Below are 26,013 nucleotides of genomic sequence, written 5' to 3' on the forward strand. Positions count from 1 at the left end.
CCTGTTATACATTCAATGTTAGAACACAATCCGTCAGTTGAGGAACTGTGGTTAAGACCAATGTGTATAGAATTCTGTTGGTTACAAAGTGAGTAATGAAAGTAGTTTTGATGTGTGACATAGAATATACCGTATAATCTGTATTAGAAGCTGCATTTCTAATAGAAGCCACACCCATTCTTTTTGAACAATTGAGACCCCAAAAATTCACCATTTCTCATATGTGTATATGCTCTAATAGAGGCCGCATCCCCTCTGTTGCATTGTACCATTTTAATAAAAGCCCTGGCTTCTAATAGATTTTACAGTACCACCAGAGTAAAAACCTGCATCTCCATAGTGAAAAATACCATGTTATGCATGTGACAAGGAATGATATCACGATTAAGTCAGGCACAAATGTCAACAGCATAATACACATTGCTAGTGAAAAAGTTCCTACATGTATTCATAACAATGCTACAAAGTATTTACATCTCAAAACAATACATATTTAAGGATAATTTAGCTTCTATTCCTGTGAATAGTTAACATTTTTTACATTGCTATTTCATAACTTGAAGAATTGTGCATGTGCATATACTGTTGCTGTACTTGAGTGAATGTACAGTATACATGTATAAGTCGAAAATAGAATTTGTCAAAAACAAAATGGTCACCAGTGATCTTGAGCTGAATTTACTGATCAAAGTGGCATGAGTAAACTACCAATAATAGTTCCACCAGGTTTGAAGTTATCAGCCAACACACACATACACACACCTGCAAGCACAGAGACTAATCGATAAGTCCCGGTTTCGAATTTCATCCCAATAGGGACTAATAAAGTAATCAGTGAAAACTGAGTAATTAAAAAACAGACTTGTGGGTGTAATAATTACAGACACAGATGTGAAACACTCTGCAGAAGCTGGTATGGTAACCTTGACTACACTGTTATGTAATTATACACAATCAACATCAATGTGAGCCAGCTTCTATTTAATTAAATTCAATGTCAAGTAGATAATTAATATGTCAACCTTGCTCAAAATTAAATCAATCAACAAGGTGAAATTACTAATTTTTTTTTAGGGCATTGTCATGGTTACAGATGAAAAAAAATGTATGCTGTATGCAAGTCTGTCTATCAGCTCTGTAAATGTTCATGATAACATACCAGGACAACTGTCACAGAAGCGATATCTATTTCAGATTCTGAAGGCCATATATTATTACACTACACTGTATTAAAACAATTAAAGATACCTTGCATAGACCATTATTATTACCACATAGCTACTTGTTTAATCTACTGGTATCAATTACATGTGTACATCTAGTATGCTTAGCAAATGTAGGACTAGGCAATAAAAAGTCAAGGGTGAGGGACGTACAGGAGGTATAGGAATGAGTGGGGCGGGGCAATACATGATGAACTTGAAACAAAATATTTACTATCTAACTTTACACCAAATATGGCTTGAATCGGTCAATGGTTAAACACGTTGTCATGGGATACTCCTATCATGTTTCAAGGATGGTTTATAATTAGACAACTGCTATGATCCTTAGTTGTTACCTGGTCAGTCTGGCATTAAATAAAAGCAACGTATTTCTCCTAGAAATATTCTTTACATGAATGTAAGATTTACCGTAATTAAGACACCCAAATTACATGGGTGGTATATGAGAAGGGTTGCTCAGAACGATCACATATGAATATGCCACAGGAATTTCTTGATACTTGAAAGCAAATTATTTAAGTGTTGCATAAACACAGTTTGCAATTCCTAACAGACTGACTGCTTTTAACGAATGGTGGTGGCAGCTTCTCATTTATTATTGTCAAACTAATCTATTCTATTTGTAGCTATTATTACATATACCCTATTAATCAACACATTATTACATATACCCTATTAATCAACACATTGTAAGCTATACTTCCATCCAGGGATCTACAGACTACAGTGACCACAAGTATGCAGTGAGTGAGAAATTGACTAGCCTTTTCACCACCAGTTCCATCTTATAATCACAAAATAGTCCCGTTTATAGTATGCACTTTCGCTCAGAATAATGGAACAAAAATAGCCAAATTTTTTTTAGTAAAAACTGAATATTGACTCAAATTTTGTCTGTTAGCTTCAAAATATGGGTTTATTTCCAGAAATGTTAAAGAATATGAGAAAAAAAAGTGCAAATTTGGATGAGAAAGTCTGGTAGAGAAAAGGCTAGACTGTTTTATTGCTAGACATCAGTAAACACTCTATACAGTCTTTGAACAGGGTCAGAGGTATCAGAGAATTTAGGGGGGTATAATACCGTATTGTCAGATTTATTTTTAGATGACTGTAATGAATACAGTAGTCCACGCACGCAATGTAAAATGCTTAACATATTGGAGTTTGTTTTTATTTGAATAAGTAATTTTTCAGATATTTGTAAAAACAGAACAAAATCAAAGAAAGCTTAGAAAGAACTCCCATGTGCTGAGAGTATTGGAGACACATTAAATATAATTCGAAATTACTTAGCTGAAAACTAATTATGCAAATCAGAAAATTAATATGACCAGATTTGAGTGTAAAACTAATGAGGTCTGCGCAATGTAACAGAAAATCTATGTCTCCAAGTTTAATTGAAATGTGATTAGAACCAAAAAATTATGAATTATTATGCTTATTAGGGAATTAATATGAACAGATTTTTACCCCAAACTAATTAGGTTTGTAGATTGTCCTAGAGTATCTTTATACTAAGTTTCATTGAAATGGAATAATTAGTACCGTGAAAACTCCAAAATTTCGACCCCTCTAAAAATTCGGGCCGCCTATTTATTTGCCGGTTTCTGTGTTTTATTTACCTACAAATTTTCGACTCCACTAAAAATTGCCGACTCATTCTTATTCGAAAATTGCGACCAGTTTTAGTTTTCCCCCAAACGAAAAAAAAACACAATGTGAGCGTTCAAACGGGACCTTCCTCGAAGGCATGAATCCGGGTTTCTGATTGACTGAGAGATTTTTATTTTATTGGTAACGAAAATATATTCTAAATAAACGAAGTTTGAAATAAAAACGAACACAAAAATCTCGGCATGCTGCGTTTCTGAATTGTTGATTATTACTGTACTCAGTAGTGATTATAATAATGTACACAAAATAAATTTGTTGAATGGTTATGAAATACAAATAAAAGTCAACTTAGTTTCATCGTAAGCGAATGATTCCGGTCTCGTATAAACGTTTGATGCTGTAGGATATCCGCCATGTTCTCTTAGGTCAAATAGGTCAAATCGCTAATTAACCAATCAAAAAGCTGGATGATGCCAACGTGTTCAAATTACCATAGCTTATTTAAATATGTTAATGTTATTGAACGCAATGCGGAAGAGATTGGTGTTGTAGTACGATATTTTGGCTTGGATTTTGATGCAAAAACGGCATGATTTTTTTTAAATAAAAAAATTAGTTGTTTTTAAAAAATAAACTGGTCATCTGAAGAATAATTTAACATTGTTCACAGTGATAACAGCTCATTCTCGAAAGGAAGCTTACCCGCTCACGCTAGTCACGATAAAAATCATACACGTGTACTCTTGAATAGACAAACGTCAATGACTACGGTAAAACTTAGACTCTATTTTAGCCGGCAGGATTGATTGAAATGTCCGAAAAATGACGCCAAAATACACCTTAAAAGTCCCATTTTATTTTCTTAAATCCCATTTTATTTTTTAATCCAAGGGCGAATTTACGGCAGAATTTGGTCCCTCAAATAAGGGACACGTGAGCTTTGATTCTAACCGGATACATTGCACTGGGTCGGGGAGATAGTTTGCTAAACTTCCATGCATCTTTTGTCCAATGGGTACCTGTACTTCGAACATTCGCAAGTTTTTCTAGGTAGTGCGAGACAGCTTTGTCTTTTGACCTATTTGTTTTGTGCTGACCTCTTCTCCGCGTCTTGATGTTTTGTTTTGCTTGTCATAATACTCACTGATTGATGACTTTGTTTAGATTTTGAGTTACAACTCGGCCACGACCTTTGCTTTTACCGTGAAACATGAGGAAGTTTACGTCAATTGACGGACATTGCATTTTTTTAAAAACTAATGAAGCACACTGTCTATCATCCCCATTTTTTCATTTGCTGATTTCTATTCTGAAAAATTCGACCGTCCGAAAATGCACCTTAATTTTGACTATAAAAACACGTCACATATCGAACACCAATTATTTAAAACCGGTCGAAATTTTGGAGTTTTTACGGTACTTTAGATATCAGTGTGAAAGCTTAAAATTGGTTAATTATGCAAATTAGGTAATTAATATGTACAGATTTTAACCCACAATTATTCAGGTCTGTCTATTGTCCTACAGCATCCATGTACATTCATTGATATGTGATGTATAGTACCTGAGATATCAGTGTGAAAGTTGGTTAATTATGCAAATTAGGTGATTAATATGCACAAATATTTACCGGAAACTAATTGGGTCTGCATAATTCTAGATTCATTGAAATGTGATGATTAGTACTTTAGATATCAGTAGAAAAGCTGAAAATTAATTATGCAAATTAGGTAATTAATATGCACAATTATTTACCCTAAAACTAATCAGGTCTCTGCATAGTCCTAAAGGATCTATGTACCAAGTTTCATTGAAATGCGATGATTAGTACTTGAGATACCTGTGGAAAAGCTGAAAATTAACTAATTATGCAAATTAGGTGATTAATATGCACAAATATTTATCGAAAACAATCAATCTCTGCATAGTCCTTGAGTATGTAAGTACCAAGTTTCATTGAAATGTAATGCTAACTACTTATATCAAATGCTGAAAATTAATTAATTATGCAAATTAGGTAATTAATATGTACTGATATTACCATAAAAACTATCAGGTCTGTGCAGTGTCGTATGACATCTATGTACCAAGTTTCATTGAAATGTGATGATTAGTACTTGAGATATCAGTGGAAAAACCGAAAATTGACTAATCATTATGCAAATTAGGTAATTAGTATCCACGGATTATTACCAAAAACTAATCAAAACCTAGCATTAGTTCAGAGCATCTATGTACCAAGTTTCATCAAAATCCAATGAGTGGTTGTTTAGATATCAGTGGAACAGTCATGGAACCACTAAAAAATAGCTAATTATCATGTAAATTAGGTAATTAATATGCACGGATTTTTACCAAAAATTAATCAAATCTGCGCATATGTTCAGAGCATCTATGTACCAAGTTTCATCAAAATCCAATGAGTGGTTCTTTAGATATCAGTGGAACAGTCATAGAACAGCTAAAAATTAGCTAATTATCATGCAAATTAGGTAATTAACGAGCATGGATTTTTACCAAAACCTAATCAAATCTGCGCATTGGCCCAGAGCATCTATGCACCAAGTTTCATCAAAAACCGATGTATGGTTCTTGAGATAGCAGTGGAACAGTCGGACACACATACACACATACACACACACATACAGACACACTAACTGCAAAGACTCCCATTTTGTGCTTCGCACATGGGAGTCAAAAATGTTTACAACTCTCACATTTTGAGCTAGAACATACAAAAGTAGAGAATATGTGAATCCAAACAGTGTCAAATTTGATTTCTCTGTGATATCATATACAAATTATTTGAAAGATACAAAATAATCAGAGCTCAATCTTTTTCACACATTATGCCTTTACTGTAAGTGTTACAATTTTGTTTCCAAAAATGTGTCACATGTTGGAAACTGACGCCGGTTTTAACAATAGGCTTTGTTCTATATGGGCAACCAAGGGTTACCTATTGTTGCGTGTAGCTACTTAAAAATTGCTGAGTAAAGTAGAAAAGAACTCAAGACACAATGGAATTTAAAGAATGGATCAATCTATTGCATACCGATCCTTTACAAATGTTAGTGGGAAAAAAAAAAAAAACAACGGTGGAATTTGAAAGAAAACATTGACGAAATAGCTTGTGCACAAATCCCAGACATCTGCACATGATAGCACTCAATAGTTTACTAATAGTTTTCAACAAGTGAAAAAATATGCATCGTAGGCTTTATGTTCAATTTTTTTTAGTATTTTCCAATTGCCACATTTCATCTGATATAATTGTTATTACAGGATTGTATTTCTTCTTCGAACTATTTTCTAACAAACATTTGCACATTTCATAGAAAGACAATTTAAAAATGATCCCATGGCCCTCAAAAAAAAAAAGACACCTGTTGGATTGTGGTATTAGTGTTTCCCGTGTGCTTCAGCTGATGAAAGCTATGATGTGACTTTAGCATTCTTGAAATATTTGCATAGTGGCTATTGAAGGCGAACTGAGCAGCAACAAGCAAGAAAAGCGTATAGACCACACATGCAGAAATCAGGAGTATATGGTCGTAATTTGAATATTGTGTGTAGATGTACTGACAAGTTCAAGTTTGAGAGGTGCAATTATTGACATGGTAATTAGTCACAAGGGAAATATGTAGCAACTTGGATCGGGAGATACTTGTTATGCAATAGACATGCTATGTGGAACAAATTATTAGTTTCCATGGAAACATTGTCTGGTTTCCCAGGAGATGATTTAAACAATCCATGGTATTTCTCTGTAAGATACCAGGACAAATGTAGTGATTTTCCATTTCTCCAAGTTTAGTAGACCTAAACAATTGGACCCCCCCCCCCAATTCATTTTTACTAGTCATGTGACACAGCCCAACCAATAAAACCACAGAAGATGCAAATTATATACATAATAAACTTACATTTTCATTATTTTTGCTGTCAATAAAAGATTTCAAAATTTAATAATAGCTCAAACAAACTGATATATAGTAAAACAATACCATGGTTAATGAGTTCGCCAAATGGTGGAGAGTGATGATAATGATTATTGCCTTTTATGGCATTTGAGGTGACTGTGACCGACTACTGAGCGCTACACCGACACATGGAATTTAGTCCATACATACCGCGAATACAATACCCTTTTGTTATTTACCGAATATTCATGTGACATGACAATCAGCGTTGCGGGAATGCAGGGTGCAACGAAGGGTCGTTTATTTTGTCACTCAATACCCATTGTTGAGCGATGTATATTAGACGTGCATGTTGTGCGGTGAATCAGTCGCTACAAAGTACACATTTTATTGTTATTGCCCAAAACAGACATTGTACATTTTCTATGTAGATTGCCATTGTTGTTTCTGTGTTGATGTTTATTTGCCTCATCAAATTTAGAAAGGTTGCAATTAATGTTGGCATTTGTTAATGGACAGTGATGATTGGTTCCAAAAAGGTCACGTCTGAACAAGCTATAGTCTACCATCTTTAGAAGACAAGTTATTGATGATGAGAGTTTAAAAAAAATGCAATGATCAAGACTATGTATTAAGATTAACCAAAAGTTGTGTGGTGATGCACATTTTTTTATACTAGTCTTTTAAAAATTTAACAAATATTTTTGCATTCAAGCTTATGCATGGGATGATTAAGGAACAAGTATTTTTTTTTAGCATATTTGTACATTATTGAGGAATCACAATTATTCTATGATGAAATAAAGAGTCATCATAATGTAAAAGAAAATTAGTCATATCTTAAATGAATTCCAATTGATTCAACACTTTTGGAACATTTCAATCTTTCTTATGCCTAATTAGATTACAATTGAGGTCTCGACCAATCAGGTCAACTCGTACATGTAAAGAACATGGCGGACATTGCTTTGCATTGAGCATTTGCGTGCAACCGAGAAATTCAATTTCAATAAAACCAAGTTCAATTTTACTTGCATTTCATAACAAATTGATTTGTTGTATGTTATAAAAATTGATTATCAACTCAGTTACGATTATTGTAACACCTCGAAGATAATTAAGTAGGCTGTAAAATAGCATAACCAGATTACACTACTGTGATCGTTACTAAGCAATGTGTTCTTGTTTGTTTTTATTGGAAACTAGTCATTACCAACAAGAATAAAACCATGCATATCACATTGAAATTAAAATTACTAATTGTTTTTGAATAAAATCTAGACCTTTCAGTCTTGTCCGACGTCTAAATTAAAATACTTACAATAACTTTTAATAGATAACCATGAAACACCTAGAATAAGGAGTTTTTATATTTGTAGTTTTATAATCCTTAAACAATCAATGAGAGTGTCTCAACTAGTCTCTACAAGGTATTGTTGACAATGCAACTTTTCAAGCTAACATCACCAATTTTGATCACGATGTGTACAGTGAAATGAAAATCCAAATTAAAAGTACTGTAATTCTGATCACTAGAATAATTGAAGTTATCACATGTCCATAATGTTTTTTTGCCCAAGTTAAGACAACAGCTTTATATACACCTCACGTTTTATTGGCAAAAAATTCCGACAGTCCGAAAACGTTATAGTGAGTGCACATTAGAAATTCACACGTACATTTCAGTTTTCCCACGTTATAAAACCAACATTCAAACAGTCCAGCCACCTGCCTATTGTGTATAGCCAACTAATTTAGCATGTAGTGTCCAATTGACACCTTAACGCCCGAGGGGGGATATCGAGGGGGGATATCGTACTAATAGCCAAGTGACCTTCTAAGTACATGTATGGATAAAATGCAACTTAGCTGCTCCAACACTTTGTCCAGAAACAAACATTGTTTGATCAAATGCATGTACTCTGAGATCCCCTGCCATGAATGGTTTAGGGTATTGTCAAGTGAAAAAGTCACTTTGTCAATGTAGTATACAAAACGCACTGCCATCAGGCATGCATGCTTTTGAACAAAGAATTATCTCTATGTATCAAGTGGAAGATGCATGTAATTGAAAAAGTGTTAGTGCCCATAGCAAGGCAGTGAACTTGTTTAACAATTTATACTCAGAATTTAAAACCGTAAACATCAAGACGCCAACTGATGTGAATAACACAGAAATAAAACAAGTCATTGAAAATGACACAGTCCCTGTTAAATTTTTAAAAGTTCTCTTTGTGCTCGTCATATTAAAGCGGAGGGGTTGTCGCGAGCGTGTCCTTGAAACTTGAGTTCCAAGTGGCGTATACAACAGATTGTTTATTTACATCAAAACAAGTGTTCCTTGTAGTAGTAATATGGCTAAAAATAAAAACAGCTGTTATTCAGCCAAAAAGGCACATGGCTGTCAATCGGCTATCCTTGACCAGATTTTGAAACAAATTGTCATGGATATGCATCCTAACATGTATAAAGTACATGTATGTGCCAAATTTGAATGAAAACTGACACAGCACGTCCAAGATACCACATAAAAAAAACAAAAAAAACAAGATGCCTGCCAGTTGACCATCTTTGATCCAATTGCGAAATAAATCGTCATGGACATGTATCCTAACATGTATATCACCTAAACCACTGCATGTGCATATGTCCCACATAAGGTACTAGGCACATGCAAAGAATGAACAGAATCGGTCCACAGGATTCTGAAATATGATTCTAGACAGAGTGATGCACGGACGGGCGGACACACGGATGGACTCAGGAACTCATGGACGGTCGGGGACATGTATCCTAACATGTATGATCTATGTACTAAATTTGAATGAAAACTGACAAAGCATGTCCAAAATACAACATTTTCAAAAAACAAGATGGCTGCCAGTCAGCTATCTTTCATCCAATTGTGAAATAAATCGTCATGGACATGTATCCTAACATGTATAATCTATGTACCAAGTTTGAATGAAAACTGACAAAGCATGTCCAAAATACAACATTTTCAAAAAACAAGATGGCTGCCAGTCGGCCATTTTGAATCAATTCGCTAAACCACTGCATGTGCATATGTCCCATATAAAGTACTAGGCACATGCAAAGAATGAACGGAATCAGTCCAAGAGATTCTGAGATATGGCTCCGGACGGACGCACAGAGACCGAATTATAAGTCCCCGTTTTGTGACAAAACTATCAGAACTGAATTATAGCAATTCAATGTTAGTTTCAATGGGTATGATTATTCAATAAAAGAAAGTGACAAATGCTAACAAATGTTTACTAACAATTTAAAGAATTAGTTTCTGATTAAAGGAAATCTGACGAAAACAAACATGCAGTCACATAAATCGAAGGAAGAAAACTGGCTGTACAAGACAAGATTAATACTGAGCTACTGGACAACGTACATTAAGCCGGCAAATTTTCGCACCCAGAATTCTATCTTGCAGTTTGAGGGCAATGTTGAAAAAAATTATCTTGCTGAAAATCATATTTGTATTTTCCAAAAAAACACTATTTTGAAAATCAGCAATGATAAATTATGTCCATATTAGGTAAATGTTAGAAATGTACATTTTTTTAAGCAAATTCTATGGTAATATTCAACACATTTAATGATTGATCATTACGTTGCCCACCCACATCGGCAATGAATGAACCACAAACTTGGATACCCATCATTCAGTGTATGATGTACTCTGGTTACAAGTTGTCATACCACTGGTTCCAGTTCATCACCACCCGCACGGTCAAAGCAATAAATCAGAGACTAAACGAGTACTTACATGTAAACTGTAGTACATTATATTATCATAAATGTGTATAGACATTATTTGAGTCAAGAGGGGACAATCAGCGTCTTATATCAGGGGTTGATTGATTCTATTTTATCGCAACAAGTCGTAGTGAGAAAGTCAAGAGGGTTTGAGAATAATCATTAAAAATCAGACCCTCCTTGTACTAAAATGAAGATTCCTAACCGGAGAATTTGAAATTAAAAGAGTTGGGTTTGAATTGGGAGCCACATGATGTACACATGAACAATATATGTACACGTAATTCAACGCCCTCTACATGGTGACTGGTGCTTTAAAGGCCGATGTGGGTCCCATGATGATGTGACGTATACAACGCATCTAAAATACATGAAATTGAACCCCTGCTTAACACCATTTCTACTGACATAATATAACTTTAAAGCTTGGGTATTTAATTTAGAATTTCCATTTTTTGACAGATCTGTCAGTACTTGTACTCCAATTCATACTTGTAAGTGTACTCCGTACCAACAAACAGTATGTATGCACTTTACAAATTTATTGTTAATTTTGGATCAAATTGATATGATTTCCCATTGACATCAGGTCTTGATCAAAATATGTGAAAAAAAAATTATGAAAAAATTGTGCGATGTCATTATGAAATCAACAAAACTTGGGTATACATGTATACATGTAAAAGTACATGCGGCTAAAAGCTTTACACAAAAATCCAAAACTTGACAAATTACAAAGCATGTTTTTATTGACAGTTGAAGGCCAAAAGATAAAGGGAGAAATTCACCTGAATTTCAAAAAGTCAATTGATTCAACTGAGTGAACAGCATTGAGTTTTAAAGATACAACGGAATTTGTCTTGTATCTAGATAAAACATTAAGTAGACAAGGTGGTTATGGGTGATTACCATTACTATAGTAGCTGCACATAGCCAAGGTTGTCCCTGAATGGGATTATCTGTGATGTTGTCACCTGTATTTAAGCTACACCGTGTTACTAATCCTCTAATTATTAATTTTTTTTCGTTTTTATATTTTTATGCTAGACGACAGTTTCTGACATTGAATATGTTGTCTCTTCTTGTCTTGTGCAAGAGCTGATATATTATAGTCTATTTTGCCACAGAGACCATATTCCAGTTTGGGGCTACGTTACAGGGCTGTGTGACCATTTTACAATCATAATGGCATTATGGCAATTTAATGGTTATCCTACATTAAACCATGCCTGATTGAACACAAGTATCTGTAAACCTTAACCAAGGTTCCCCAAAGCACACGTTAGTGAATGAATCTCGGGCCAAAAATCCTCTGATTATAAAATGCATGATATGCAAGGTGGCACTGAGAAAACAAATATGGTAGATGCAGACAGGGAAGGGGGATGTATGTGTGTGTATTCAAACTATTTTCGCTGAAGGAATGATTCAGTGAAAATACAATCCAGCAAATATACCATTTTTACTATATTTTACATTCAACTCGTCAAATATCAGTGAAAATAAATTCCATACAAAACACCCAAAAAATCTTTTCAGCGAAAATTAATTCCTGCTAAAATAAAGTATTTTACAGTAGGAAGGGGATGTGAATCCAACTTTACATGGCATAAAAAATATTATCATTCATATAGGTCATAGTATCTCAATTTAATTATTGGTACATGAAATTATATACATTAATTTAGAGAGAAACAGATTGACTTGATAACATTTTAGGGGGTTTTGCCAAGTTGAAAGGTTTTATCTTGCCATATTAACAACATATGTAGTTTTCTGTACCAATAAAGAAATAAGAGAGTACTTACATGTAATCTACCTATATCAAAAATAAAACTTTTTCGGAACATAAATATATTTCCCCCAAATTAGTGTGAATGCCGTTGAATCAGTTGAACAACCAGTAACTACTTTCTAGAAAATCACTATAGATTTTTATAGCATGAAAAAAAACATAATACATACCTTTACTAATATGTCAATAGATTGTCCATAGTATTCTATTATGATATGCTACGGGATCTAGCCTTCCTGCATTCACACAACCATTTTATAATGCGAGCGTTCTTCATGACCAGTGACTGGGACGAATCCGGAAGTCTATCAGGAACACCCATCCTAAATGGTCCTTTTATGCTCCTACTGCTTCGCCAGGATATGTCCTCCCAGTGGCTGTCTCCAGATACAGAGCTCCTGTCCCGTGGACCGTGCATCATATGAAAGATATCCTCCTTGCGTTCCCAGCAAGAAGGCCAAATAGTGGAATAGTCCATTCCCATCGCATTGAAGAATGTATCAAGCTCTGAGACAAAGCATTCCGTGGAGTGTTTTTGACTAAGATCTGAGATTGATCGATGTACTCTGGATCTGGCTGATGAGGCATCAGAACTGATCGGCGAACTGTTACGCTCTTCCACACAGTGTACATTATATCTACTATTATCAGCCAAGTCAGCCAAACCATCTTGTGGCTGTAAGTTTTTCTGTGAAGTCAGAACAGCCATGTAATTAGGTGGCTGGTCATGACGTTCAACGTCAGTTTCCAATTCAATGTCTGGGACATCGGCATCTCCCTGAGATTTGTCCGAGTGATATGTACTAGACCATTTCATACTATCACCTTTACTGTCAAATCCAGCATCACTGGTCGGGGTAGTTTTCCCATCTGCTTCTATTTTATATTCTGTTAAAAGTAACGATAGCAGCTGTGATTCCAGTGCTGATTTTCTGTCAGTACTTGGACTACGTCTTGTGTTAATTCGCTTTGATGCATTGAAATTTAGTGACTTCGGATTTCCGCTGTGTTTCCCAAAGCTCCTGTGTTCATGTTCACTTTCATAACTATACTTATGTGCTAGTCTTATTTCATTTTGTAATGTTTCCCCAAAACCATCCTGTCCACGTACATTTTGACTTTTACTGAGACTATCTCGTTTCAGACATCCAAAATGAGTTGACTTGTAATGTTCTGATTTTGGACGTCCTGCATGCATGTAAATGTGGTCATGTTGCCATTCTTTTGCTGGCAGTCCCTGGCTCTTTGAAAGTTGATCCCTTCGGAGGCTTCCATAGCTGGGAAAACTTTCTTGTTCCAAAGCTTTTGGTAGTGTTGCGTAATCATACTCATCATCCATTTGTCGATTCTGTCGTACCGTTATAGGACTGTTTCTTCGAAGACTGCTAAAGTCAATACTGCTCCGTTTCACATTTTCAGAGTCAGGTTCAGTTAAATCATTCCTCCAGGCAGGTTTCGCTTTAATAGACGAGTTATCTCTGGGACCGCAAGTTACTGTATGGTGTCGCCTGGCATGACGACGAGCACATGGACTTTTAGGACGACGTGCATTTTCATCCTTGTCATTCTCATTTTGGTACGTAGTCTTGACATTCTCCTCGGCTACATAATTACTGTAATATTCCTCATTTGTAGTTTTCTCCGTAGGGGACAAGATAGGTTCATCATCCCCCATATTATTAAACATAGAAACCATTTTACTCACATAGTCCATGTTGACGACTGGGGCACTCTTTGATTTACAATGCCGTATTTGGAGCCTGTTTTCAGTGGTCAATGGACGGGAAGTCTCATTAGCATTTAGCTGGCCGTCTTCTGTTGACATGCATGTTCGGGTGTCATGTGACTTTGTATGTTGTACTGAACTACTAAGTACGTTGTTTGCAGCAGGACTGGCGAAGACACCACTATCAAAACTAGCATCTCGTGTGTGAAATTCTGGCGACCTTGTTTTTTGCTTCAGTAAATGTATGGGTTTGGTTTGCGGCATTGGTTTCACTATCGCAGTATGCTTTGACTTTGTATTGTTCTTTTGTTGGTCAGCAGTCTTGTTTACATCCATTGCCTCATGGCCGATGTTCCCCCCACAATTGACACCACCACTGTCAGTGTGAGTTTGATGACATCGAATCAACTCATACTGTCTGTAATCATATTCATTTGCAACATCTCTGTGTCCGCTCTGTGCTAAGGTGTCATCACAAGAGTCAAATGTAGGGCTCTTCACATACCTGTGTCGACTCTCCGCTAGCAACTCAGTTGCTGTTTTCCGACGGTTCCTCTGCTCCCTTTTCTCAGCTTGTGCTTTAAAAAACTCTGGCCCCTTGTTAAGGATCTTCAGGGGAAATTTACTGTAGGTGAATGGTATTGATGTTAGAGCCATGGTGTAGCCGTTCTTCTCATGGCAGAGTCTGCTCACCAAGTGTATCCTTCTTAACACATACGGCCGTTAGGACTGCTTACCTCTAAACCTGCGGATGAATAGAAATGCTGACATAAGTACTGAAAGCAGTCATTCATTCTATTGGCTATCATTGTTCATACCGTAGGTATTTACTTCCTTTCAATGCATACATAATTAATCAGCTTGCTACATTCAAAACGAACAATAGGTCATTGTGTGTCACTTTGCCATTATAGGCAGATATTTGCATAACAAACAGCTGAATCCCACAGAAGTCAACTCTCAGTAATCATGGCTGTGTACCAAGTGTACCTCCCACTTTAAAAATAAAAACATTTGTTGATGATGCTTGAGCGCCAATCAAAACACAGCTGAAGTTTAAATATACATGTAGTTTTAATATGTTTAAAAAACACGACAGTTACAGCATCAGAAACATACATGACATGACTTGAAAAAACTAGAATATTCTGCTCTGTATTTTTTTAATCAATTTCCCCCTACATGCATGGAGAATAGAATGTCTTAATATATTAATATACTAGTATTTACCATACTCACTATATCAGAAGCGCATGTACACATATGTAAATTACAAAGATGTTTTTTATGGAAAAAATTGGCTATATTTTAATGATTCAGTTACAACAAATGTAATTTTCAGTTTCTATGTGCTTCTATTTTATTATAACTCTATAGGGTATAGTATAATATAAGGTTATTACGAAGATACCTCAAAGTATGCATAAAGACAGTACAGCGGCAGTATCGACCGACGCGCAGCGGAGGTCGATGCGACAGCGTACTGTCTGAGTGCATACTTTGAGGTATCTTTGTAATAACCTTATTATTATACATCTTTTCCTTCCAAGGATACATCATGGGAATGCCGAAATCCAAAAAGTTTAGAACAGAATCAGCGAACTTATTTGTGTGGAGTCCGGTCAAATCCTGGTGGCAGCCATGTTTGTTTTTATTATTAGAGGACGCTTACGCGCGTAATTCCATATTTGGAATTCGCATTTCCTAATATGGTAGTATGAAAATACCCCGTAAAATAACGCAAAATTACAGCACGCTGTAACTTATGGCGTTACGGTGACAGATGTACAATAAGTTATATTTTAGCTGAAATAAATGTTTGCTAAATTTTTTTTGGTGTTTTGTATGAAGTTTATTTTCAATGTAAAATACAGGAAAAGGTATATTTGCAGGATTTTAATTTCACTGAATCACCCTTCCATTGAAAATAGTGATAATAAAGTATTTTAAATTATGGTATTTTGCAGTAACCCGCTAAACACTATAACTTTACCCAACCAAAATGTTGGTCCAACACTATTTTACATAATTTTTTTTTTTAATTTTTTTAAATAAATTTGGATAAAATGACATTATTTTTCACTGGTTAATTGTTTTGTTTTAATTGCTCAAAAAAATGTTTAGTTTGTAACACGAGACAAAAGTGAACTTTGGCATTCAAAAGGTTACATGTGTGGATGGGGATGTGTGGTGTCACTATCAAAACGTGTGGATGGGAGGAACTATACCTGTGAATTAGTGACAGTGACATGTACAGAGAAGAACAATAACAAAGGTGACAAATGCATAGAACAACAGTAAAAAAAAATACTATGACTAATAACCCTCATTCCACTTCTCTAAATATAACCAGAGTAAAGAAATAAACTAATGGGATTACCTGCTTAGATGTTAATTTGGTGCGTCTTTACTCCAATTTTTTTCAACTTGTAGAATGTTTTTTATAAAATTATTCACTGTGCTTCATAATTTAAGTTTGTTTGCTGAATTTGATTATTAATTCCATGCTTTAAACAAGTAAATTAATAATAAAACTTGTTTCATTTTAAGGATTGTGAATAAAACCTGAATATCGTAAAAATATCAAAATATGTATATTTCTTGAAAAGCGAAATATGTCAGATATTTTTCCTCGCCCAAAATTCAATGCATTATTTTATAAAATTGTCACTAAATTTTATTATCATTTTAGACCATATAGACAGTCTCATATTTTTTTTAGTGTTAAACCTTTTTACCACCAGTTCCGTCTTTTCATCACAAATTCACAAAATAGTCTCGTTTATAGTCTGCACTTTCCATCAGAAGACAAAAATAGCCCAAATTTTGGAGTAAAAACCGAAAATTGACTCAAATTTTGTCTGTTGGCTACAAAATTAGGGTTCATTTCCAGAAATATTGAAAAAATATAAGAAAAAATGCAGAAAAAGAAAGTCTGGTGGTGAAAAGATTTGTCAATTTTTATCAACATTTTATAAAGGAAGGAGACTGTACAAAATCATTTTGTAGATGTTGTCGAAAGCAGACAATGCGCTCAAATGGTTGAATCCATGCTATAAAGATGTGAATTGACAGAACTCATTGTTTCATTGTAAAGATCATGAATTTAATAAAACTAATAAAATTACAAATGTAAGTGAATATTGCAAAATAACAAAGTAAAATACCAGCACAAATAAATGCATATACAGAACACATTATGTGCATTACCGGTATAAACTTTAAATTTCAATTTTTGAGATAAACTGAAATATTTTAAGACAAAGTACCTACCCTGGTATGATCACTGCAGAACACAGAATATAAAAAATACGAAATAGTTTTATTTTGTCGGTAAAGTTGGCATTGCATTACAAACTGCTTAATACGTGTTAATTAATAATGACTCAGAGAAGAAACATGTATATTAATTGCTATCGTCACATCGTTTATTAATAAATCATGTTGATAATTTGCATAAATTATTTTTCTATATCATTATTGTGACAATTGCAGCTGGGTTCAATACTACAGGGACTCGTGAGTTACTTGCAACAGAATTTAAAATAGATGGTTTCCATGTTTTTAATTGGAAACCCAGGACGAGAATTTTAATAATACTATAAAAATGGATAGGATGGTGTATAAATCATCGTTTTACCAACTTAGTATCCCTCTGTGGCTTAGCAAACAAGTCATAAATTATTATTGAGCACTTTTCCCTTCAGATTATATAATCTGTAAATAGATCCAGAACCCTTATATTTCATATATATATTATTTCCCGTCCATGTGCAGGAAACTCGGTTATCCTCGGGGGCGGACATCCGGGCATTTTCTACCGCCTGGCAACCCTCGCGGTGAAAAAAAAGATCAAAAACTCGCAGAAAACAGTACTTTTCGATGGTTGTTGAGAGTCCCCTGAACAGTGTAACAAGATTAGCCCTACGTGTGTAACATATATGAATTTGGTTGTTCAGGATTACTTCAAAGTTGAGTTTGTGTTGTTTTCTCGAGTTTTCACCGACTCCACCGGCGTTCCACAGCAGCGCGCGCACAGAGCCCATAGAAATGCATGTACAGTGGTGCGCGTCGTAGCAACGTGGAACGTCTTGTGACGTAGCTCTGCCCCCGAGGATAAGCGATCTGTCTAAATGATACTGTGTAATTAATTTCTCCGTTATGTATCCACGTGGGTTGTACCTCACAGATTTACAAAATGAAATGCAACTTTAATTATACATGAGACAAATATGTACAAAATTGCAAAAAAACAGTGGAAACATCATTGGCAGTCACAAACACTGAATATCATGAACACCGTCAAAAATTGAACAGCTAATACTGTAGAATACTTTATTTTCGCTTGGAATTTATTTTCGCTATTTTCGCTGAAGGGATGTTTCCGTGAAAATAAAATCCAGCGAATATACGTTTTTTCCTATATTTCACGCCTTTTCAGCGAAAATTTATTCCAGCGAAAATAAAGTATTCCACAGTAGTGCTGTAAATACTTTTAGTATTATTAAATGGACCATCTAATTTTGGTTCAAACAATAATTTTTTTATTTTCCTCTAGCAATTCAACCCCCTAATATGAAATTCCAACATTATGATGTTATCAATCTAACTTTTCTCCCCAAAATAATTTTGATATCACGTTCCAATCCAGTCCAAAGATTACTGCACACTACCTACACACCCTGTAAGCGATACTATCAGCGTCAAAAATATTCTACCTAAAATAAAGTGCTGTAAATTGCATTATTTTTTGTGAGATAAAATTCGCAAAATTTTATAGCAGAGAAAAATTCTCTCGTGTCTGGTGTCAGAGATTTTCAAGTCTATACAAATGCCATAAAATCTTGAAATCTTCAAAATTCCTAGCAGAGAAAAAATGAATTATTTACAGTATTCATATGTCACATTTATAATTGATATTATGTGATCTATTATGTACTTCCCAATGGGAATGTTATCAATTACATATGGTCTGCATACAACATGTTTATGTATGGTAATTAATTTCTTCTGAAGTACATGTCTATTTGCAACTCTCTGCAAAACTAACATTGACACGATCCAAACAGACATATTCCAGCAAATTCCATGGCTCAATCCACGTTTAATCCAGTCAAGACCAAAAAAAGAATTATCACACAATTTTTTCAAGCATTTCTGGACCAGAAATGAACAAATTGCTATAAATTTCAGTATGAAAACTATAATTATTATTATTTATATCCTGTGGATGTGGAATGAAATATGAAAGACTATAGTGTGAAGTCTGCTGCAAGTCTCACTACAGTGTTTAATAACTTAAAGCGCGATTTTTCCACAATCCAATGTGCTCATCAAATGGAAATCACAAGTATGCGGCGCGACTTGCACTGAATACCGCCGGTGACTCCTTATATATCTCGTGCATACGTGGCGAACGACTACCGCCCTTTAAGCAAAGTACTGTAAATATATATTCCATAAGATTCATCTTATTTGGCAGAAAAATAATTTTTTTTAATTTAATGTTGCTACTTCTTTTTGTGTAAATGTCAAACAATGTTAAATTCAACCAAAACCAATATAATTTGCATATACATGTATTCTTCAACAGCGAGCATACAATTTACCATCAATTACTGGTACACATGACCTCAAAGTTCACACATCCTGGTACTTTCTAGGAGCATACTTGAGCTATAACAGCAATGACTTCCAATAATACAATGCTTTCAATGACAAATGCTTGCAATTTGTAGAAAAAATGATATCAACATCTTATTATCTGCTAAGTAAGTACCAGGATGTGTGACCTTTAGGGTCATAAACTGTTGCTAAACAGACACAGAGTTGCATGGTAGCTGATGTATTCCTGGGTTAACCATATCAATCACTACGATGACATGCATAAATCAAATTATTATTATAACTCAGTTAAGAATCAAAAACAACGGAACCCTAAGTGAGTCACATAGTACAACTCTAGTATGTATGAAATGATTTTTTATACCTTATCACTAAATCATATACGTTGGCTGTGTTTAATACAACTGCAGTAAAACCAGCAGAATTTTCCCACATAGAAATAAATCATTGCAATCCATGGCTAGCGGGGTGTTCACTATGACTATAAATTTCACAAAACCTGTCACTTCCCATCTGAACAACAACAACTACAAACAAGCAGCCTATCGGCTGAGATAGCTCCGCTGTTAGCAATGCACATTTCAATTAAAGAACTGAAGACATCATTAGAAAATGAACAATATGAATAGTATCAAAGCAATCGGACTTACAGTTTTCAACAAGAAGTCGAAAATATCACTTTTTACCAAAAATGGCAAAAATATTCACCAAAATTAGAGAATTAAAGATATCATTACAAAATGAACAAATCTGAGAGAGGTCCACAGGTAGTACCTATATATGTAATATCAAAGTAATTGCACTTGCGGTTTTTAACAAGAAGTCGAAAATATCACTTTTTACCAAAAATGACAAAAATATTCACCAAAATTAGAGAATTGAAGATATCAACATGAAATGAACAAACCTGAGAGAGGTCTACCCAAGGTACATATACACCAAGTATCAGAGCATTCAGGCTTGTAGTTTTCCAGAAGAAGTCGAAAAAGTAAAACATTGACACGGACGACAGACAATCACTCATATGATAAGCTCCGCTCGACAGCGGAGCTAAAAACTGTATTTTTCGCAGGTGTGTGGAATTTGCTTTAGATGATTGGAAAAGGTTTCTGTTTTTTTATTTTTCTTCAAGTTTTATGATTAAATTTGAAACCAAAAACAGTCTGATCAGTCTGAAAACAAAAATACATTCTGATATACCGGTATAATCATACACAGTCGGCAAGTTTGATCAGCTGATTCAACACAATGTGTAAATTTAAAGAGGCCGTGTTCCTATCCTATGCCATAAGCAGTATTGGAAACCTGTTCCAACACGACTGTAACGCCCTGCTAAGTTCAGTCTATAAGCTGCAACAACAATGCATGCTACACCTCGCTACAAACCCTAACGATAGATGCATACTAATAACTCCAAGTCATTTCCCACACAGGCAAGCATGCGCTAAACTTAGAAATTGCACCATTTCTTTAAAAGATATTTGACATATCACCTGTGCGTTCGGGTATGACTTAGCACTGTTGGTTTCGGTCAATATGCCTTGGCAAGCACAATGATGACTAATTTTTTAATTTATTTCATGGTTCCTGAAATATCTTCCGGTGTAGTATTTTGATGATTGTCAAAACTTCATTACCTATATTGATAGAGATTCCCATCTTGTTACCATGGTTACTAAATAAACATTGACTTTATTCAGTCATTTGGTGACTGTTATTTGCTTGTTTGTTTTATTAGGTGTTGTTTAAGGTTAATGGCGTATAACATAATTCCAATTATCTTGTGCACTATATTTCTCATTTGTGCATGTATATTCCCATAGGAATTTCAAATTCCAGCCAAGATACAGAATGCATTCTTGTCTGTGACACTCAAATCTGGGGATAAAACAGAGAATCAACACTTTATGACAATACTTTTCAATACGTACAATAATATCTTCCAGAAGGCTACTTTCAGGCAATAACTGCATGCAAGCTAAGAAGTATTGAAGAAAGTTGAATGATAAAGACTATTAACTTTATGAACACTATAATTCACTTTACTAAAATATTAGTATGACATTTTGCACGTACATGTATTTTTTTGTAATTTTCTATCAAAATTGGCATAATTTCCAAATGGCTAAAACCTTGATCAACAGTTTTTTGAAAAATACATTGAAAAAAATATGCAGGAATATGAATTGTTACGTTTATTTTGAAAATAAAGCCATTAAGAAACATTAATTTCACTTAATTATCCAGTAAATGATCTTTAACCTAAGAGCAGAGGATCATGGGATATCCCAGTATATTTTTACAGCTTGAAATCGACAAGCTCTTAAAAAATGTAATTGAGATACCATCAATTTGTCAACATTCAATTTATTTCAATTTATTCAGTACACAACAATCATTAACAGCAAGCTGAATTAAAATTTCAACAGCAGCCTTAATTAAAATTTCAACAGCAGGCTTAATTAAAATTTCAACAGCAGGCTTAATTAAAATTTCAACAGCAGGCTTAATTAAAATTTCAAGATGATGAAAAATAGTGTTTCCAGGTAATAAATGCAGACATGGATTATGTATATGATAATTCATTTTATTTATAGTGTCAAAAAAAAATATGCTACGCAACTTTTTTTCCTCATTAGCAGTAAATTATTAATTAATCATCTTAGTTTGTTGGCCAATATTGTCTACATTGCTTTTATTACCAACATATCTAGTCACCAGAACATTTTATTTTGTGTGATGCAGCTTCTGCATGCGTTACGGAATCAGAAATTCCACAGAAGCTGTATTTAGATTACATGTGACAGGGACTGTATGGCCACGTTCCTATCATGACGAAATTATGATTATGATATAATAATCCAGGGTCAAGCAGGCTCGGCCAAATGCACACACCTGATCTGTGGACCATATTCAAGGTTCCATCAAAATGGCTTATGTTAGAATTGTAGCTAACAACTATGGCCTCTCTGTTGGCTCTGTGCCATCCTGATATTATGCAATCTTATTAGTATGGAGTTTAACCTCAGCTACGAAGGGTGTGAGATCCATTACGTTATTGATGAAATCAAAAATTCTCTTTTTGAAAACATTTTTTCCTATAAGATAAATTTCCACTAAAATATTACCGGCACAATAAATTTAAATAAAAGTAATTTTACAATTTTTACCACAAAAAAAAACAAAACAAAAAAAACACGCAGTACATATGTATTGTCAAGTCACATAATTCAAGAAATTATAATACAATGTATTTACAGAAGCAAAATTGGCACTTCACAGTATCGCTCATATTTGCATATTTATCTATTTTTAGTTTTGACCCCTCAGTTCTTATGAATATGTGTGAAATAATAGTATGTGTTACCAACAACTATTAAGCAGTACTAGTATGACCAACAATATTAACACTGATACATGCTATCAACACAATTCAGAATCTGTTCTCCAGTGAACTAACCTAAACAAATAATATATTTACTGAGCCGACATGAGCTCTCACGAGAAGCCCCGCTGTCGTGGGTACCAGACATGTGTGAAAATTTAACCAATACATTTATCACTATAATCACATATATTTTAAATAATTAAATGAACTACTTTACCAGAACGTTTCTGTGTAAAAATTATAACAAAATAAACTCCAGGCGTTTCACAAGTTACTGTCATAAAGCTTCACTACCATAAAATGACATCATAACCAAACATATCAATGTATACATGCATGTGAAACACTGTCAGTCAAAGGTCAATTACCACACCTCTGTGACACCTGCTTACCAATAGAGGGCATGCTATCAGATACACGTACCACTTTACAAAATCACATACAAGTATATAAAAAATCTTTTTTAACATTCACTGACAATTTTCTTGATTTCAACACAAAATAAATAATAATTCACTGATAAAATGACCCCCTAGCATGATTGATTCTAGTAAATGACTCCCTAACTTCAATGATACCGGTAAACACAACAGGAGGTAAAATTCCCAGTGTTATGTCTGTGAATCTGTCTTCACAGTAAACCAAATGTTAGATTGACTCTAAACAGAGAAAACTTCTTCACCACTATCAGTTTCACAAGGATAATTTGATATCACTTGTAAGAGTGATATTACACAATAGTTGCTATGACTCGCAGTCTTAAATTTCCCAATAAAATGTTCACTGCTACAAAAGTCACTATGACTCACTGCATTGAAAATCCAAATGAAATGTTCACTGCTACAAACGTCACTTTGATTTACTGTCTTAAAAAATTCCAATGAAATATTCACTGCTACAAAAGTCACTGACTCACTGTTTTAAATTTCTCAATAAAATGTTCACCACTACAAAAATTCATACTTTCACAGACTCACAAAATTTGACACAATTAATTTGCCCCACACTAAAATAAAACAACTTACAGTAATGACTAGGCAAGGGGATGAACCAGAACCACCTGTTGTATAACAATCCACATTAGGTAGAGTACACCCACTTCTATACTGGTCAGCGACAAACAAGTGATGTGTGGGTGGATTAATCTTACAACTGTCATATAGCACAGATTAATGTGAGTCAGGTATAGACACGACGATGAATAGATTCATTGGTAAACCAAACCCACGCTCCCCCACTAAATACAAACAATACCATGCACATATGTCTGTAACCATGTAGTCAAATGAATGACTATTGACCTTATTATCCATCTTCACAAAATTATGAAATCAAAATGTATTAACAAAACTCATTATTTTCATTTATTCGACTTTTTGTTTTTCACAAACAAACCAAAATTTATTAATCAAAGTAATAACTGAGCTAAATTTAATATGCATGAAATTTTACGATGTTTTACACATTACAGACAACAGCTGGGAAGATCAATTACCGTATCTGCTCTATTAGAAGGTCTGTGGTAACCGTAATACATTTAAAAAGTTGTATTTTAATATTCCAGTGTACAATAAACGCAACTGTTGGTTAACAAGCATGAACATAATAATGATTGATTAAAAATTCATTTTCCAGTTTACAAAAATTGTGGTTAGAATTTAAAATGACTTGTTCCAAAGCATGATTTTAAATGCTATTATTTGCCTCTAAAGTTGATGACTCAGAAGCTGGTAATATATCGCAACACTTTGGTTGCCAAAACTATACATACATGCACGCACATTCTAGAGTTCTATAATTGCTATATGTTCTTTGGTTCATATTTTCGACATCCAGCACTAAAACCAGTTCAAAACATTGCAAATAGTAACTATACGACTTCATAAATTTGCAACAAAATCATTAATTACGTCAAAGCATAACACATAATTTTGATACTGTAAAATGACTAACTTTCACTGGGTTTAAATTTCGCTGATTTAGCATTTCAGTTATATTCAGTGGGTTTTAAATTCACGGTTTTATCATTTAGATAATGTGTTCTATGCTAATTTTACATATTCACTGGGTTTTAAATTAGCGCATTTTCCCGTAGGCAAAATAAGCAAAATTAAAACCCAGTGAATAATTAATCCATTTACAGTAATAGTTACTAGCTTGCATGTAAATGCAGCTTGATCTCAAAAAATTGTCGCTATCAATATGTACACACATCGTTGTGATAGCCGTGTCTATGTATGCAAATGCCAATCTGGCAACTTTGTTGCTTTTACCCTCAGATTTTTATCAACATTTCATGTGGGAATTAAGACACACACTCTACACAGCTATTTTGTAGATGGTTGTTGTTGTCAACAAACAGGATTAATTTCTTGCCATCTTGATTTACATCATTGCTTATTTTTGTGAGAGATACATTTCAAAAATTTCAGCATGGCGGTAAAATCAGCTACAGTGAGAATTTTAACATATTTTAGGTCGGTAGTTGACGCAACAAGTGTTGTGTAAATAAACAATGTATTTTACCTGGCTATGGGTTTCTTATCGAACCGGACAGGGGGCAAAAATTAACGCCTTATAAGAGGTGACAACTTTGTTCCCCCATTGCCATCAAATTAACATATCACGAAAGCTGATAGCTGTCAAAATGAATTACTGTAAAATACTTTATTTTAGTTGGAATTAATTTTCGCTGAAAAAATATTTCGGGTGTTTTGTATGGGATTTATTTCCACTGGTTTTTGTTGAGTTGAATTAAAATATAAGAAAAAGGGTATATTCGCTGGATTTAATTTTCACTGAATCATCCCTCAGCGAAAATATAAATTCCAAGGGAAAATTAAGCATTAACAGTGTAATTATTAAGCTAGTTTAAACCAAAACAAAACAAACAATCCCTGTACATGCAGTGTTGTGTCAGTTATCAAATAACCTAATCTGAT

The 26,013-nt window shown here is 34.3% G+C and overlaps 1 protein-coding gene across 1 annotated transcript in view; it reads right to left on the bottom strand.

Annotated features, from left to right (window-relative positions):
- Positions 1–26,013, bottom strand: part of LOC100377834 (uncharacterized) — a 43,118-nt gene that overhangs the window by 2,049 nt on the left and 15,056 nt on the right. Inside the window, exon 3 of the mRNA XM_006820126.3 lies at positions 12,503–14,803. Within this exon, the coding sequence (XP_006820189.1) occupies positions 12,541–14,715 (2,175 nt within the window). The 5' untranslated portion in view covers positions 14,716–14,803 and the 3' untranslated portion in view covers positions 12,503–12,540. The remainder of the gene's footprint in view (positions 1–12,502; positions 14,804–26,013) is intronic.

The sequence above is a fragment of the Saccoglossus kowalevskii genome, chromosome 18 (assembly GCF_978046115.1).
Source record: "Saccoglossus kowalevskii chromosome 18, keSacKowa6.1, whole genome shotgun sequence".
Classification (NCBI taxonomy): Eukaryota; Metazoa; Hemichordata; class Enteropneusta; family Harrimaniidae; genus Saccoglossus; species Saccoglossus kowalevskii.